Source organism: Pteropus medius, unplaced genomic scaffold, assembly GCF_902729225.1.
Source record: "Pteropus medius unplaced genomic scaffold, Ma_sr-lr_union100, whole genome shotgun sequence".
Classification (NCBI taxonomy): Eukaryota; Metazoa; Chordata; class Mammalia; order Chiroptera; family Pteropodidae; genus Pteropus; species Pteropus medius.
In genome coordinates this window covers 4,507,988-4,524,395 of record NW_024349799.1, presented here as the reverse complement: position 1 = coordinate 4,524,395, position 16,408 = coordinate 4,507,988, and the positions used below count along the sequence as shown (strand labels likewise).

Genomic DNA, 16,408 nt, shown 5'->3' with positions numbered 1-16,408 from the left:
CATATCCCTTCCTCCCAACCATTTCCTTTTTTTTTTTTTTAATGTACCTCTCTTTTTGTCAGCACAACTCCTGTTATATTCTCGTTTATTGATCGGATGGGGAGTTTTATCCTTATGGTTACCGTAGAATTCTATCCCATCTCATGTGAGGTTTATTTCTCATTTAAGGTCTACAATTTCAGCAGCTGATCAGGCACATAGGATTGTGCCTGGATTCTCCTGATTGCCTCTTCACAGGCGCCTCAGTTCTCATCTCACCTTGCCCTGAGAAAAATCTTGGCTTCAAGGAGTGTATTTACAAATGCATAAAATGCTATTTAAAGGTGAATTTGTTTACTCAGGACACTACCCCACCATTACCATTTTTATTTGGAGAGATGAGCACTTCAATTGTTAGTACTGAGATTATAATAGAGTTAGATCCTTTGTTCTCAAGAATGGCTGGCTTTGTATTGCCAAATGCACACTTTCTGAATTCTAACTCCCCCCACCCGCAGCTGGTTGTGGTAAAGTAGTATTCCATGGCGGATAACTGGGCTTGTTTCTTTGCAGGATTTAACACTACCTGGTGGGCAGCAATTCCTGGCCTAAGCCGGCGGTTTTAGGACGCGCAGTGAATGTGACTTTCTTCCGCTGCGTCCCACGAGTCCCACGCTGTCGCACGTGGCCGGGGCGTCCGGCGGCCGGGTGCGCGGTGCTGAGGGGGCGGGCCGGCTCGCGTCGTGAATCGCCGCGCGGCGGGAACTCGAGGCCCCATTGGTTACGCTGGGAGGCGTGGCGGGGACTCGTGCGCCAACGGTCCCCGGGTCCGCGGAGGCCGGGGGCTGCCAGGAGGGGGCAGGGCGAAGCGAAGGCCGAGGGGATCGAGAACGGGGTGGGAGAGCCAGGCTCGGCGGGGCGAGGCCCAGGGCCCGGGTGGGGCGATGGAGGAGGCGCTGCTCTCCACCCCCATCAACCCCAACAACTTCCCCGCCAAGCTGTGGCGGTTGGTGAACAGCCCTCGCTACCGCTCGATCCGCTGGGACGGCCGCGGCGAGGGGCTGCTCATCGATCAGCCGCTCTTCGAGGCCGAGCTGCTCAGCCCGCCTGGGGCCGGGGCCGGGGGCGGAGGCGGCGCCGCTGGGGGTGGCGGGGGCGGCGGCGTCGGGGGCGCCGGGGCCGAGCCCGAGCTCTTCAAAACCACCAACTTCACCAGCTTCATCCGCCAGCTCAACCTCTACGGCTTCCGCAAGGTGGTGCTGGGCGGGCCGGGCGCGGCGGGGCCCGGGCCGGGGCCGGGGGGCGGCGGGCCGGCGGGCGACGGGCCGCTCCACCACTTCCACAGCCCGCACTTCCGCCGCGACCAGCCGCAACTGCTCGTGCACCTCAAGCGGCTCACCAGCGCCAACAAGGCCAAGCTGGCGGCCGGCCTGGAGGTGCCCTGCCGCCCGCCCAACCGCTTCCAAAGGCTCCTCATCACGTCGGCCTCCGCCTCGGCCTCCACCTCCCCGCTGCAGCACCAGGAGCCGCCACCGCCCGCGGGACCCCGGCCAGAGCCACACGGTGAGTCCCATCGGGCATCCAGCATCAGGCCTTGGCCCTCGCTCATTGCAGGACACATGGGCTCAGGGAGCAACCGCCACTTCAAAGGGCATTGTTGTCCAGCCTCACTTTTGAGATACCCGAAATGCGCCCAGAATCTACTTTCTGCTGTGCTTGCCAAGAAATTGGTCGTGTCACCTCCATCGTTCTCACTAGCACCAGCACCCCTTTTCCGAGCCATGTAGTCCCCTTCTGTGTCCACTAGCATCCAAAAAGAACTCTGTTTTAGGCTCTTTCTACTCTTCCTGTACCCCTCTTGAACTCTAAACCTCCATAGCCATTTACCTTCTTGAGACCCAGGCGCTCCACTGTGAACATCTAGAATAAGTAGCCCTTTGTTGAAACACCAGGTCTGCAAGAAACACAGAAGGGTCGTCTTTGCTCCATTGGGAAGCAGAACAGAGTTACTGTACAGACTGAGACTATGATGAAGGTCAAGGTAGGAAGGAACAAAGTGGCAGCTGAGAAAACTTAGGATGTTTATTCTAACCAGGGGAAAGTGAACAAGGTGCCTTAAGTGGAAATTTGTTCGTGAAGAGATACGTCATCTTCCACCCATTGACACAGCTAAGAAATCTTGGAAGAAGTAGTCTGAAAATAATCATATTTTAGGCTCCACGTAATGTATAGAAAAATAGACATTGTTTATATATATTAAGAGCAAAAATTTATTGTTTATCAGATATTGTCTCTCTGTAGAAGGAATTGGCTAAGCATTTCATTCATTGTAGCTAATTAGAGCTGATCCTTAAGATGTTTCAGTAGGACACATGTAAGCTAAAAATGATTTTACAGCTTTCAAATTTTAGTTAAAAAGAACTTCAGAAAGCTTACATTTACGGCCTTTGACTTTTTTGCTATTGGCTACTCTCTATTTAAAAAACTTGGTATGTATAAATCTGTATTTACTAAAAGAAACTCTCTTTGTGATGGAAGATTATTTTATAAACTCGATTACTGATGCTCCCCCCTCTTCCAGGAAGATGAGAGTGGTACTATTCCCTTTCTCTGTTTAAGAGAGTCCATGATGTGAAGTCCAAGAAAGCAACAGAATATAATATTGAGAATTCATTCTTTGTCTTCAAATAGGAGAGTAATAGAAACATTTTCAGCGTGTTATATAATCATGGATTTAACGTAAAGATGTCTGGGTTACTTTTCAGTTATGGAAAAGTTTTAAAATATATAAATAAAAGTAACATCATGTTCAATTTAACCTGAACCCAGGGTTATGAATGAGACCGCACTTTGTTCCTTTGGAATTTAGAAGATAAGGGATTAGGTTGTGTCTGTGGAGTTTAGAAGATAAGGGAATAGGTTAGAGTTCTAGTAAAAAGTTGGAAAAATAGCAGTGGCATAGGAATGTTCTAAAGGAATTCTAAAAGAATATTAAGCTACTTCCATATGATGGCCATTGATTTTGGTGGGGAATTGAATGGAGAAAGGCATTGGAGACAATGCCATGGCATACATTTGGCAGAATCTCTGCTGTGGATATTTGTTTTTCAGGTCGTGTATCTGGTGGGCCTAAGGAGAAAAGACTGGAAACTCTGTTCTTGGGAGAAATAGGCTAACAACTTCAAACAAAGACACATACATACACACATACAAACAAACTTTTGCTCACGTTTTTCTCTCTGATTTTCTTTTTCCCTCACCTATCTTAATGGTTAGAATCTATTTTAATTGAAGAAATACAGGGGCTGTATGGGATCCAGTTTTCTTATATGTCAGTTGGTCAGCAGTTTAAAGATTATTTGTTGAAAAACATGTAATTTAGTTTTTCATTATAGATAATACATTAATCCACATACACCTAGATTATTGTAGTTTTCATGAATTTCCTTTTTTTTTTTTTTATTTACCATTCTACCTGCTGGTATGTGCAGAAGGTAGGTCAAATGTGGATCGCCTACACCATAGTCTTGGTTCACTAGGGAATTGTGTTACCGGTTTTGGTGTGATGTAATTCTAAGTTCAAGAATACTGGCCCAACTTCGTTTTACTTTAATTCCATGTTCTAAGTCCTTGGCTCTATTTTTTCTCACCTAATTTTATTCTGCTTGAATTGCCTTGGTTATATGCCTGACTACACTGCTACTTCTTAGTTTCCATTTTGTTTTGTGTTTTACTTCAGTTTATGGTCTGTTCATAAAAGATGTAAACGCTCCTATCTTTTATAGTAGAATCCTCAGTTTAGGATCTAGTTCTCTTATCTAGATCATTGAGCCAGCTGTCCTGTTCACTTTTTGAGAATGTACTTGATGAGAAATGTGAGGATTCCATGTTCTTCCTTTTTCATTTGTCCACTTTTGTTATTTCATTTTTAGTGGCAATTTATTTTATAATATTTGTTCAGACTTTCTAAAGTAAGTAACATAACAAGTCTGAGCAGATCATCTGTCTTTACCAGGGGATACCAAGCTCTTAAGAGGCAAGTTTTGGGCAAGAGGCAAGTTCCTTCCTGAGGATTAATTACCTCAGATTCATTTGTACAGAAGGAATTGAATCTTTAAGAACAGAAATCCATCCTGCCTTACATTTTCAGGATTCTGGATTTAAACTTTGCCAAATATATCTTAAAGATCTGAAGACATAGGCAATGACTGGTAGAGGTCAGACTAGAACCTTGTGAGGTAACCCTTAACAGAAGAATAAATAAGAATGGAACATGTTTTAGATCTTTATTTTGACAAATTTACAGGAATGTCTTTTTAATCCTGCGTGTCCCTATGTTGGCAACATCTAAAATATATAAATATTTGTCCATCACTCAGAATTTATCATGATAGAAGCAGAATTTATAATTTAATTCAGATCTAAACCAGAAATTAAGAAATCAAGGTAGAAAATTCTTTAGTTAGCTGCTTAAGTTATTGACAGTCTAAAAATTCATCAACAGCTTAACTCTAAAAAGGGTAGAAAAAAGATTAGTGAGCTATTGCACACTGTAGCAATATGTAGTTTTAGCATGTGAAGCATCCAAGGAAATATCAAATGTCAGGTAATTTTAGATCTCGGAGACACCTGTTGCAAAGAGCAAAAAAACGTTTCTTTAGGTTTTAAAAGAAAGAATTGTTAGTGATGAGTTCAAAGTGTAGATGTGTATATATATATATATACACATATATATATATGGAATTTATAGTCAAGTAGCATAAAACTATTTTTGTACTTTAAATGAAAAGAGGAAAAGTTGTTTTTAAGAGCTTTGTCATTTAAATGCAGTATTCGGAACTAAGATTATTTTTTCCCCATTAGATTCAGGGTTCTAGAATTTTTTGTGTATATTTGTATGTAGGTATTTGTTTATTTTTGGCATTAATATTTTATTCTTTTTTATTTTATTACCTTTTTAAAGAGTTGATTTGAGCAAAAATCGATTTGAATTAGACAGTGCCAAACCAGAAGCGGTTAGGAACACTCCCTAATGCTTTATTCTTTAGAGGAACCAAACACCATAGAAATAAAATGAAAGATGTGTAACATGGTAGAATGGTCTTACAGGTTAAGTATTTGGAAAAGTAGGTATTTGAGTGCCATCTTTCACCATGTAGTTTAACAGACGAGTAGAGTGTAAATTAGACTTTCCCTCTATTTTATAGGTTAGTTTAATAAAACAAATTGGAATTTGTGAACCACGTGATTTAATACATAAAGCCCTCCTTAGGAATAAATTAGTTTAGCTTTGTGTTCAAGAACCACAGTCTATAAAATAAATTCAGCTTGTAACATTTATATTTTCCTTTGCCTCATTACATAGTATTGCCCTTTCTGTCTCTTCCTCATCTCCACTTTTTAATTTCTTTCTACCTTGCAAATATCAGAATTTCTGGGTTTGAGTATGTGGATTTTTAACAAACTCACAAAGTAATTTGATGTAAGTCAATATTTAAAAGCCACTGATATCTAGGAAGGGACACTACTGGAGATACTCTGAAGAAAGAAAGACTATGGAAAATTATTGATTGATTTAAGGAATGAAGAAGAGAACTAGGTCAAAGTTTTCAAGCCTGACTTTTCTGCAAAGGTTATTGTTAAACAAAATTGAAAGGGAGCAAAGATTTTTAGATTTATTTTTGGTTTGTGTTATAATTCTTATTCCACTTATTTCTTTTATGTATGTGGTCGAGTGCTTATTTTTGTGCCTGTTAAGGTTCCTAAATGATTTGAAAGTCTGAATGGAATTTCTAATACTTCTAGGAAGTAGCTTACAGATTTGGGAAAATCTGGGTCAGTCGATTGAGGTAAAAGGTAAGGTGACTGAATGATCTATAAAAGGCTTTTAACATTGAATATTTGATTTAACATTTGATTTAATTTTAGAGTTTGGCCACTTTGTCTCTTTTGACAGTCATATTGAGAACCAAACAAAATTTATTTCTGAACATTATGTGTATAATCTTTTATTCTGGATTCTGAACTTGTTTTTACCAATACTAAATTTCTGTTGTGTTAAAAATAACTGAGAACTCAACATTTCATAGGTGAAGAGTAGTGTGTATTTTGTGACTTTTAGTTTACTATGTCCAGTGGAATAATGTAAAACTAATAATTGTGCCCTTCCTCTTTTATGCAGGACCAGTGGCTGTAGGACAATTCCACCGGTCATTCCGGCGAGATAGTTTGTCTCCTTACTCCTACGTATCAACTTCATCCCACAACCACAATACTTTCCCTCTGAAAGGTTTAGATCGGACCCCAATTCCTCCTAGAACGTGGCAGAACTCCCTTGGGATGCACCCAGGACAAGTGGAAACGTCTCCCACTTTTTCAGATAAAGGGGTTCCATTTCCTGTACTTCAGAGGTTTCCAACTGAAGTTACCTATACCCTGCAGCCCAGCGCCACTCCTGTACACGTTCAGCAAAGTCCTCAAACAATGGTCAGCTCCTCCCAAAAATATAGTAACTATACACCCTCGGCGCAGTACTCCCAAGCCTACTATCCAACAGGTATGAGAAATTCAAGTTCAGTGACTTCTCTTAAGGTACTTTATAATGAGCATTTATATTTATAAATGCATTTCTTCATGCTCAAACAAAAATAGGAATATACATCTAAGAAATGTAAAAGATTTCTCATCAAGACATATTTTTAAACAATATAGAAAATTTCATTGTGTTCTTAAGGATTGTGAAAATTCTCTTGGTGCATAAAGGTGTATGTTTTTAGCGAAACTTCTGTTATCCTCAAAATGTCTCCTGGTAATGAAATTACTACTTAGTACACTGGAACCTTGCTATAACTCTGTCCTTGGTGCAGAATTATTTTTTCTTTTTAAAAGAATATTTATATACATATCATATACCTTTATATTTTTTAATTTTATCAGTGAAATTACCTCAAAGTGAAATCATTTTAGTTCTCAGTAATGAAGTTTAATGAACGAGCATACTCTTCATCTCTTAAAACTATATATTTTTAGTAAAGATGTGTGGTTTGACAGTACAGGCCCTGCATTGTTAATTTCAGCCAACTAAGAACTGGGAATAGCAGAGAGGAGAACTTGACAATGACAACTGATTTAGAGCTTAGCCAAGAGCATTGAAGACATACTTACTGGTAGATCTCAAGCCCCTAATTGGGAATCTTTATGTTAGTGACCATCCTTTTAGTTTCTGGAGTGGGGGTGGGGGGAGGGTGTCTTTTGAGGAGGATACATTTTTGCAGGATAATAGCCTTACCATTTTATTCAAATGTATATTCTATTTTGCAGAAGCACCATAGCTGTGGTGTGTGTATCATCATGTAGTGTGCTTTACACAGTGAAGTGGGGCAGTAGAAACAAGGCAAGGGTCAAGGGTTTCAGAAAAGACCAGAGAGAGAAGAAAGGGTATATTTCTTTTCCCTATGAATTAAAACTCTAGTAATATTCATTTTGTCAGATATGTAGATCTGGAAGCAATCTCTAGAGGTATTTTATTAGACTGTTTCTCCCAGGCAGGATGAAATCAAAGCTAAAATAAATGGAAAGGAATGTAAATTAGATAAGGGAATTAAATAATGTGTTGCCTTTTAAAAATTTAAGTCTGGTAACTGTTCTATTTGTAACAGTACTCACTATTTTCTAGCTGTAATATCCAACTATATTCTTTTTACTATCGTCTCATTGCATTCTACCTAAATATAGTAGTCAAAGGGATAGCTTTATTTTCCCAAAGCATTTAAGTTTAATAATAAAATAATAAAACCAGAATTTAAATTACATTGGGTTTTATATTTTTAGAGCTGCTACTCTTTTTGTGGATAGAGTTGAGAAGAAAAGGGGAAGGAATTATATGGAGTAAGGATGATTTAGCACTTTTAATCATTTTGCCTATTATAAGTTAAAAAAATTTTACCTTTTTATATAGAAAAAGGTTGAGACCTAGTATTTTTCTAGATTGTCAGCTGCTTCTTGGAAAAATATGTGTGCGATGTTTAAAAACAGAAGATGACTAATTTCATGTAATACGTTATATATCTTATGTATAGCAACAAATAGGGTCAGATTTTTATTAATGAGGAGTTTAATCCAATATAATAAACAAATTAAGCAAAGCTATCTAAATTATAATTTTGGCTGTTCTTTATATGCATAGAATATAAGGAATATATATATATTCATATATATATACACACACACACACACACACACACACACACACGGGGGGAGAAAGGGAGGAAGAGAAAGTCTATGTCTTCTTACACTTGCTTTATGTTCTGTAGCCCATCAACTGGATAGTAACCCTACCTTTCTTCCTTTTACCAATAAATGTTTCTCTTGCCTTTCCTAACCTTCCTTTAATCCACCTCCCCCTTCCCATAAACTACTAAAGACTCAAAAGCTTCTGAGGAGTTGAAATTTGGAAAGACTGCAGAAGGGAGATGTAAAAACGTGCTTGGCCTTCCAGTTTGGAATTTTGGAGGCATTTTCCTGTGGACATATAAGATACAGTGGTTAGGTTCTATATTGCTACTAGTTCTACCATTAAGGTACACATGGCCATAGTCTGGCTCAGTAGCCAAACTAGCCTGTATGATGTTGTTTCTATGGGAAAATTTGTTCCAAGTTCCAAATTGTCCTCTTGGAAACTCCTAGTTCTAAATTTCGTTAAATTATTATAACTTAGGATATGTTATTTAAAAATACTTTACGTTAACTTGAATGTAAGTTTGTAAGTTGAAAATTGTCTCCAAGAGTTTGAGGTGAGGACTAGGAAAGAGACATTAAGAGACAAGTAAGTGCTGCTGATGTTTTGATAGTATACAATGCATCGAAACAGAATCCTGTGTTACCTAAATTTTTGTTTTGTCTTCTTTAATAGGGATAATTAAAATGACTAAAGTTTCTGAGGTTATGAGAATAAGAAATCTCATAATCTCATGATGAATTCTAATACATAGAGTAGTTCTATGATACAATTTAGGCAAAAATGCTTTGAACATTATGAAGTAATACATCAATAAAAAGTTGTATTGTTAAATAGAAAAGACCTGCTATGGAAAATAAAGTGCCATAAAAATACTGTGCAAGAACTTAATTTTCCCAAATTTTAGGCTAAAGAAGGAAAAAGTAATGACTGCTCAAGCAGAGGGAACATACTGTGACTGCTAGAGTGGGAGTCCAGTGTGGGGCCTCTGAGGAATGGAGCTCCCTGTATTTCATTTCTGTATCCTGCTACACGTAGCATAGTGCTTGGCTATACTGGACCTTTAGAAAATAATTTTTGAATGGAATGATTCTAGCCTCAGCTTTACAGTTAATCATCCAATGTGAACTTCAGTGGATTATTTCATGTCACTCAGCCTCAGTTTCGCTTTCTATAAAGTGGCAATAACAGTTTGGGCCAGAGATTAAATGAATTAATGTATGTGAATAGACTTTTTAATTTAACACTCTATACATATAAAGGATAAAATATTTTAAAAGCTGTCTTTCAATTATCAATAATATTAAAACTTTGAAAGCTAAATAAAGTAATTCATAAAAATTTATACTTCCCCCCCAAGGTACATATGATTTTTAAAATTTTTATTGAAGAAAGGATATATCATTTAAACATTTTTCTGAATTGACTCTTGGACAAAAGGAGTTGCTTATTATTGTTTTTAAAGTACATTTAAATTCTAAAGATTTGATCTTTAGGCTTCTAATTCTACATAAGGTACATAAACAAATAATAGAATCTGGAGTTATAAGAATTTTCTGATGCTGTTATTCTCGTGTTTAGGTAGTGTGTATTGTCAGTTTCTCTGAAAAGGCCTGATTTTGTTCTTATGGGAAGAGTACTTGGCATAGATAAACCAGAAAGTTCTTTTTAGCTGCCAGAAGAAACTAAGCAAAACACAGTTCTATTTGCCTTTCTTTTTATTGGGGTAAAAATATGTAACACAGAATTTACCATTTTAACCATTTTTAAGTGTACAGTTCTGTGGCATTTAATACATTCACATTGTTGTACTGGCATCACCACCATTCATCTCCAGAACCTTTTCATCTTCTCCAGCTGAAACTCCATACCCATTAAACACTAACTTCACATTCCCCTCTCCCCACAGCTCCTGGCAACTACCATTCTACTTTCTGTCTCAAAGAATTTGAAATCTATAGGAACCTCCTGTAAAGAGGACTCATACAATATTTGTCCTCTTGTGATGGGCTTATTTCACTTAGCAAATGAACTTCAAGGTTCAGTGAAGTTGGTAGCATGTGTTAAAATTTCCTTCCTTTTAATTCTGAATGATTTTCTATTGTATGTATATACCACATTTTGTTTATCTGTTCATCTGTTGATGTCTGTCAAGGTGGGCTGATTCCACCTTTTGGCTGTTGTGAATAATGCTGCTGCATGGGTGCACAAATATGTTCTGCTTTCACTTCTTTTGGATATATGCCCGAGATGACCTTTTCTTACCTCATATCAACAAGGAGATGGAGTTCTAGTTGCTATAGTAAATTATTTTGAAATTAAATTGATGGGATGTTTTTCCTCTTGAGTATTTATATCAGTTATTTTCTCATTGTTGACACTGCACAATTCTGGAGTAGATTCAAGTTCAAAACATTTTAATTATATATTTGAGTTACCTACGTAGGATAAAGTGTATGAAGTTATTTTCTTAACCTGTAGTGGGAATGAAAATTTTTGCTTTTAGATAATTTTTAGTAATCTCGCTTTTTTTATTTCTAAAATTGTTTTTTAAAATACATAATCAACTCTTACATTTATATCTGAAATAGAATCTTGTCCATTATTCCCAATTTTTCATTCTATATGCAGTTTAATGCCTTAAGTGAACACTACCTTCAGGAAGATGGTGGAAAATCTTTATGCAGAAGAATGTGTTTTAGGACGTAGCGATAGACTCAGTTGCATAAATGTTTGTGAATTCACAGTGCTTTCATAATACACAGATTAATTTGTCATATATTAAGCACACAGTTGCATTTCTATAGCTATGTTTCTATACTCAATAAATTTACTAATCTATTTTGTTGACTTACAAAGTAGGACTGCACTGGTAAGGAAGTAGCCATTGAGGAATCTCTTTAGATTATCTATTCAAGTCCTTCATGCAGTTACCTTTCTTCTTTCCATTGGTTACTGGACACTTTAAAGGACGTTCACTATTTTGCCATTTCCTTAGATACCAAATCAGCTATCAACTATATATAAATATATTCTCTGTTGTATATTTTATTTTCCCAAGAAATTTATTTTAGAGTATACTTTATTCAAAATATGTAACTAATGGAGTCAAACATAGCAATATCAGAAAATTAAAGCCGTTACCTGTCATTAACTTATTTTTAATGAAACACTTTGATGGTGCTCTGATAGGTGAAAACCTGCAGCTTCTGAGTCTTTTCCCGCCACTAGGGGGCTAGATTTTCCTTAGCTGTTAAAACTCTAGAAATAAAGTCCCAATTTTTTTGTGTTTTGGCAAACCTTGAAGACCCCCTCCTCGGCATTTGGCTTTTTGTTCATTTAACTTATTTCTTAGGATAGTTATGCTTTCACATATCCTGGGAAACCGAATTAAAATCCAAAACAATTTAATTGTGTATTCGAATAATCTGCAAGGATAAAATGTAAGAACCTGTTTGCCTAACCTATATTGGAAGTGACAACAGCTCGAATCATATGTGGCCATCTATGTTTTATCTGGCTTTTTAATCACTGGAATTGTTAAGATGATATAATTTAGAAGACATCAATCCTTTTTATTTGTATCCTAACGAGAATTTCGTCCATTATGTCAAGGTTTTCCATTCATGTGTAAAATTGATATAATAAGAAAATATTTCTAGTATACTTTTATGAACTTCTGACATTTTAAAAATCAGTAGTCAATAATGGAGAAATAGGGAAGCATTTCAATGCATTTTTACAATCCTTAGGCTAATTTACTTTCAAAGATTACAGAATGAGATTATTTAGTAATTTTATTAGCATAACCAAAATATGAAAAATGTAAACATAAAAAGAAAAAGTGCCACCTTATAATAAAGACACCTTAAAAATATTCAGCAAGTAAGAGTTCTAGTAAATTTACAAAGTTACATTTTAGGAAGAAGGAAAGATTAAAGAAATATTATGGTATATTAAAGGGCATGTGCTTTGGAGTTCGATTACTGCCTCTGTCACTACCAACTTTGTGACTTTCGGCAAATTATTTAACATCTCTGAGATTTAGTTTCCTTATTTTTGTAAAGTGATGTTAATACCTCATTCAATTGTTGTTTGGATTAAATGAGGCGATATATGTAAAGCACCTAGTACTGTGCCTGGAACATGGTAGATGCTCAATAAATGTCATCCTCTGTTTAATCCAAAGGTGTGATGTTATAATTGATTCTCATTCGTTCTGGAGAGTCTCTCTCTGGAAAAGAGGAGACTCAACCTATTATTACGACTGCACCTGTAAGTATAATCATCCCAGTATAAAGAGTTCAATCTTTTCATGGTATCCTAGCTATAAAGAGAAAATTTCTTTCATTAATATAATAGCATTGTTAGCTATTTATTTATTAATTGCTTATTGTATGCCAGTACTATTCTAAGTGCTCTATGCATATTAACTCATTTATTCCTCACAACAAACAAGTTAGGTAGATACTGTTATTATCCCTATTCTGTTAGGATGCAGAAACTGAGGCCCAAAGAAATTAACCTTGCTCAAGCTATTAAATTTTCAGATCTGGGCTCTAAAGCCAGGAAGTCTAGCTCTAGGAATTAAATTCTTAACTGATTGTCTAAATGGTTGAAACATGTTTTGCATAGATTTCACTGGATGCATTGTATAATGGTAGGACTGTTTGGACATTTATCATACTTATTTTATCCTTAAAAATACACCCTCCTCCAAATGTTCGTTACTATTAAAATGATTGAAATAATTATTTTGGAATTCCAAAATATGTTCTAATATTTTCAACAAAATGAAATTACTTTTAATAAGAGGAAATGGTTAGGTAACAAAATGTTTAGGTGCTAAAGAAGTCATTTATAAAAGTAGACATGACCCTTTTAAATGACTTTTAAAATTAGCTTATTACCGTGTTGTTTTCAACAAATAGTAACCTAACTGGACTAAATATAGTTTATTGCACTCACAAAGGAAAGCTTTTGGAATTTTTCTTTCCAAGTTGAAAGAAAGGAGTGCCTTGAATGCTATAGAGATTTATTTTGGTTGACGGCTTTTCTGTATTTGAATTTGTTCCAGCTGTACTACAGTGCTGCTCTCCTTCTACCCACATGGACGCTCTCAGTAGTTGTGTAACTCCCACTGCCTCTTCCTATGCACACTGCAACTACTTCCAGGTAAGATCTTGGAACCATGGACATACTCTGTGTATCAGGTGCAATATTATTGATAGAGAACATTTCCATCATTGCTGAAAGTTAGTTCGAACAGTGCTGTTTTAGGCTCTTCCATGGTGAAATGAATACTAGACAAACTCTAAAAGGATATAAGTCACCAAATGACAGATTTTTCCAAGATAGGACAGATAAGTACTTTTTTTTTAAGAAGAAAAATGATGTCAAAAATGAAAAATCTAAGTGTCCTTCAGTTATCTTCTAATTATTTATTATGAAACAATTGCTTTGATTTAAATGTTTTAGACTGATGTATCTAGGATAAGATTAAAATCTTTGCTTTGTATTTTTATGCTACAGTTGCATAACGATTAGAATTATGTGTTTGCCTTTGATATCATGTAGCCAAGATAGCTTCTGTTCTTAAGATAATATGTTACTGGTGGCATTCCAGTATTCAAAAAAACATTCATTTTTTTTCTTTTTTTTTTCGAGAAAAATCTTCATGGCAAGTCAAATTATAATCAGATTGTTGTTTGAATAGTACAGAATCAGATTGGGGGACTTAGTTGGACATTCTTAATGGCAGATATCATCAGTTATGATAGTCTAGTCTACTTATCTTGACTGGAAGGACATATCTATCACACAAATTAAATGTTCTTGTTTTGGATCCAGAAATACTCTCCCCTGAATCATACAGGAGATACTCTGACAGTGTTCATATCTTATGTATATGCCTTAAATCATTTAAAAGATCTTTAAAGACCTTTTCTTACTACAAAGAATACATGTTCCTTATAGGAAAACAGAGATAAGTAGACATAAAATTTTTAAATGGAAAGAAAGGGTAAGTATTTCAGATGTCATTCTGGAAATAAATGCAATTATTTGGATTGTAGGTATTGGCGAGTGTGCATGAATGGTCAGTTTATTGTAATGGTTAAGAGCAACAACTCTTGAGTAAGGTAACCCCAGGTTTGAAACCTGGTTCTATCAGTTATTTCATTGCAACTTTGGTTAAATGACAGAGTTTCTCTGAACATCAGTTTTATTATTTGGACATAGAGATTGTCACACTTCATAGACTTCTTGTAAGGATTAAATGAAATAATGTATTTAAAGCACTTTGCATGTGGTTGGCACATAGTGAGAACTCAATAAAATGGTGTCGTTGGCTATAGTAAAAGTAGCTTGACGCTTAAACCATTGAAATGTACATTATTTGGCACTAGTGTTCTTCAGACCATTGACACAATCTTAGTAGTGCTTTTGGCAACATCGGTGCATGAACATTTTATTTAGTAACTCTTCGTATTTTATATTTATAATCTGAGATAATCAAACATTTATTGAATGCCTACTCTGTGCAAAGCTCTCCATTTGGCAACATCAACTCATTACATGTTTTATTTAATCATTACTTCTAAGTATTTTATGTTCATAGCTTGAGATCATTTATTACCAAGCATGCAGTTGAATGTCTACTCTGTGCAAAGTACTGTGTATAAAAGAATGCATCTTATTAAAGATATCAATCTAAAAGTGACAGCTTTTTTTTAATCTATTGTTTTATTTTTTAAAATAAACAATCTCAGGAACCAAAGGACATTCGATATTCCATCCATTTTTTCCCAGATCATTTGGAACAGTACCTCCCCCTGAATCTATAGAAGCATTGGTGGACTTGTGAGCATCCTGTGTTTGAAATTTTCTTGCTATGTTCCTAAAACAGTGTATGATAGATACAAGTGATATTTTTGTTTGTCAACCTTTATGGAAGAATTTGGTATATAGACATTTTATAAGCAAATAGGTATAGCTTTTTGATTTTGTATACTTTAACCCTGAGAATTATCGGTCCTTTCCAGTATTAAACTTGGCATAGTGGTTGACATATAATAGTTGCTAAGTAATTGTTAAAATAGAAGTGAAGCTACCACTGCTGAAAAGTTGGTTGGCGTTTTAAGTTTTCTTAGTGAGCTTTAAGTTTATTTATTTTTAGCATTCACCAGTCTAAATGTTGTTGCTTTCCTCCTTAATCTTATATTTGATTTTCTATCCAAACAGTCCTATTTTCTCTTTTCCCAGAATCCTTCAATGCAATCCTCCTATCCAGTTGAATTTCTGCCTTCTAATTGGCCTTGCAGTGCTACTGATGAAAATAAAAAGACAGAAGTAAACCTAGAGGCTGTTTTTCAGATAGTAGATGAGTTGCATTCCTCCCCTAAATTGGAGATGGTAAAGGTGGAGCCTGTTGAGAATCAGTGCCCAACATCTCAGTCTAACAGAGGCCAACATATCCTAGCTAATTCAAGCAACAGCAATCCATCTTCCACAAGTCAGGCTAGCCAGCTGGAGCCACTTACTCCTGTAGGCTCAGATATTACATCTTTTGTGGTCGGAACAGAACAAGCAATTACCTGCTCTCTACCACAGTCACCTGAGTACATCTATACCATCCACACAGCTCAGCCTGTTGAAAATACTACAGTGCAGGAATCTGCAGCCATCCAACAAGCTCATGTCAAACTGAAGGAGCAACTAAGTCATAATCCATCACCATCTTCAGTAGTATTTGTGCAAGAAGGGCTACCATTCAGCACACACCAGGTAAGGGGAAAAGAAAAAATTGTAATAAAGCTTAAAGTACCTAGTTCTTGCTGAAGACTGTTCTAGTGGAGAGTTTGTCCAGATTTTATTTGGGGTTAATACAAAGTCATTGTGCTTTCCAAAAGCATCATGCCCCAGTGGTTCTGCACAAAAGATTCAGAAGGAAGTAACCTTAACCCCCAAGCATCCTCTCACTCTGTTATGTGGTCTGAAGTCAACCTCTGGAGAGGCAGTCTGATTGAGCATTGTTGTATAAGATTTATATTCATGTTAAAATCATGACTTGAGTTTTGTTTCCTGTTTCCTGTTTTAATATGGATGGACTAGGTGTGTTTGACTGATTAATTCCACTACTCAGAAGGGATGGTTTATCTGAAAGATAATAACAGGACTTCCTAGCCATTTGCA

General features: G+C 36.5%; 1 protein-coding gene across 1 annotated transcript in view; it reads left to right on the top strand.

Moving 5' to 3' along the window:
• The first annotated feature begins 923 nt into the window (after nucleotides 1-923).
• HSF5 (heat shock transcription factor 5) overlaps nucleotides 924-16,408 on the top strand; it is a 34,215-nt gene continuing 18,730 nt past the window's right edge. Inside the window, exons 1-4 of the mRNA XM_039885749.1 lie at nucleotides 924-1,542; nucleotides 6,161-6,535; nucleotides 13,293-13,390; nucleotides 15,479-16,000. Coding sequence (XP_039741683.1) covers nucleotides 924-1,542; nucleotides 6,161-6,535; nucleotides 13,293-13,390; nucleotides 15,479-16,000 — 1,614 coding nt within the window. The remainder of the gene's footprint in view (nucleotides 1,543-6,160; nucleotides 6,536-13,292; nucleotides 13,391-15,478; nucleotides 16,001-16,408) is intronic.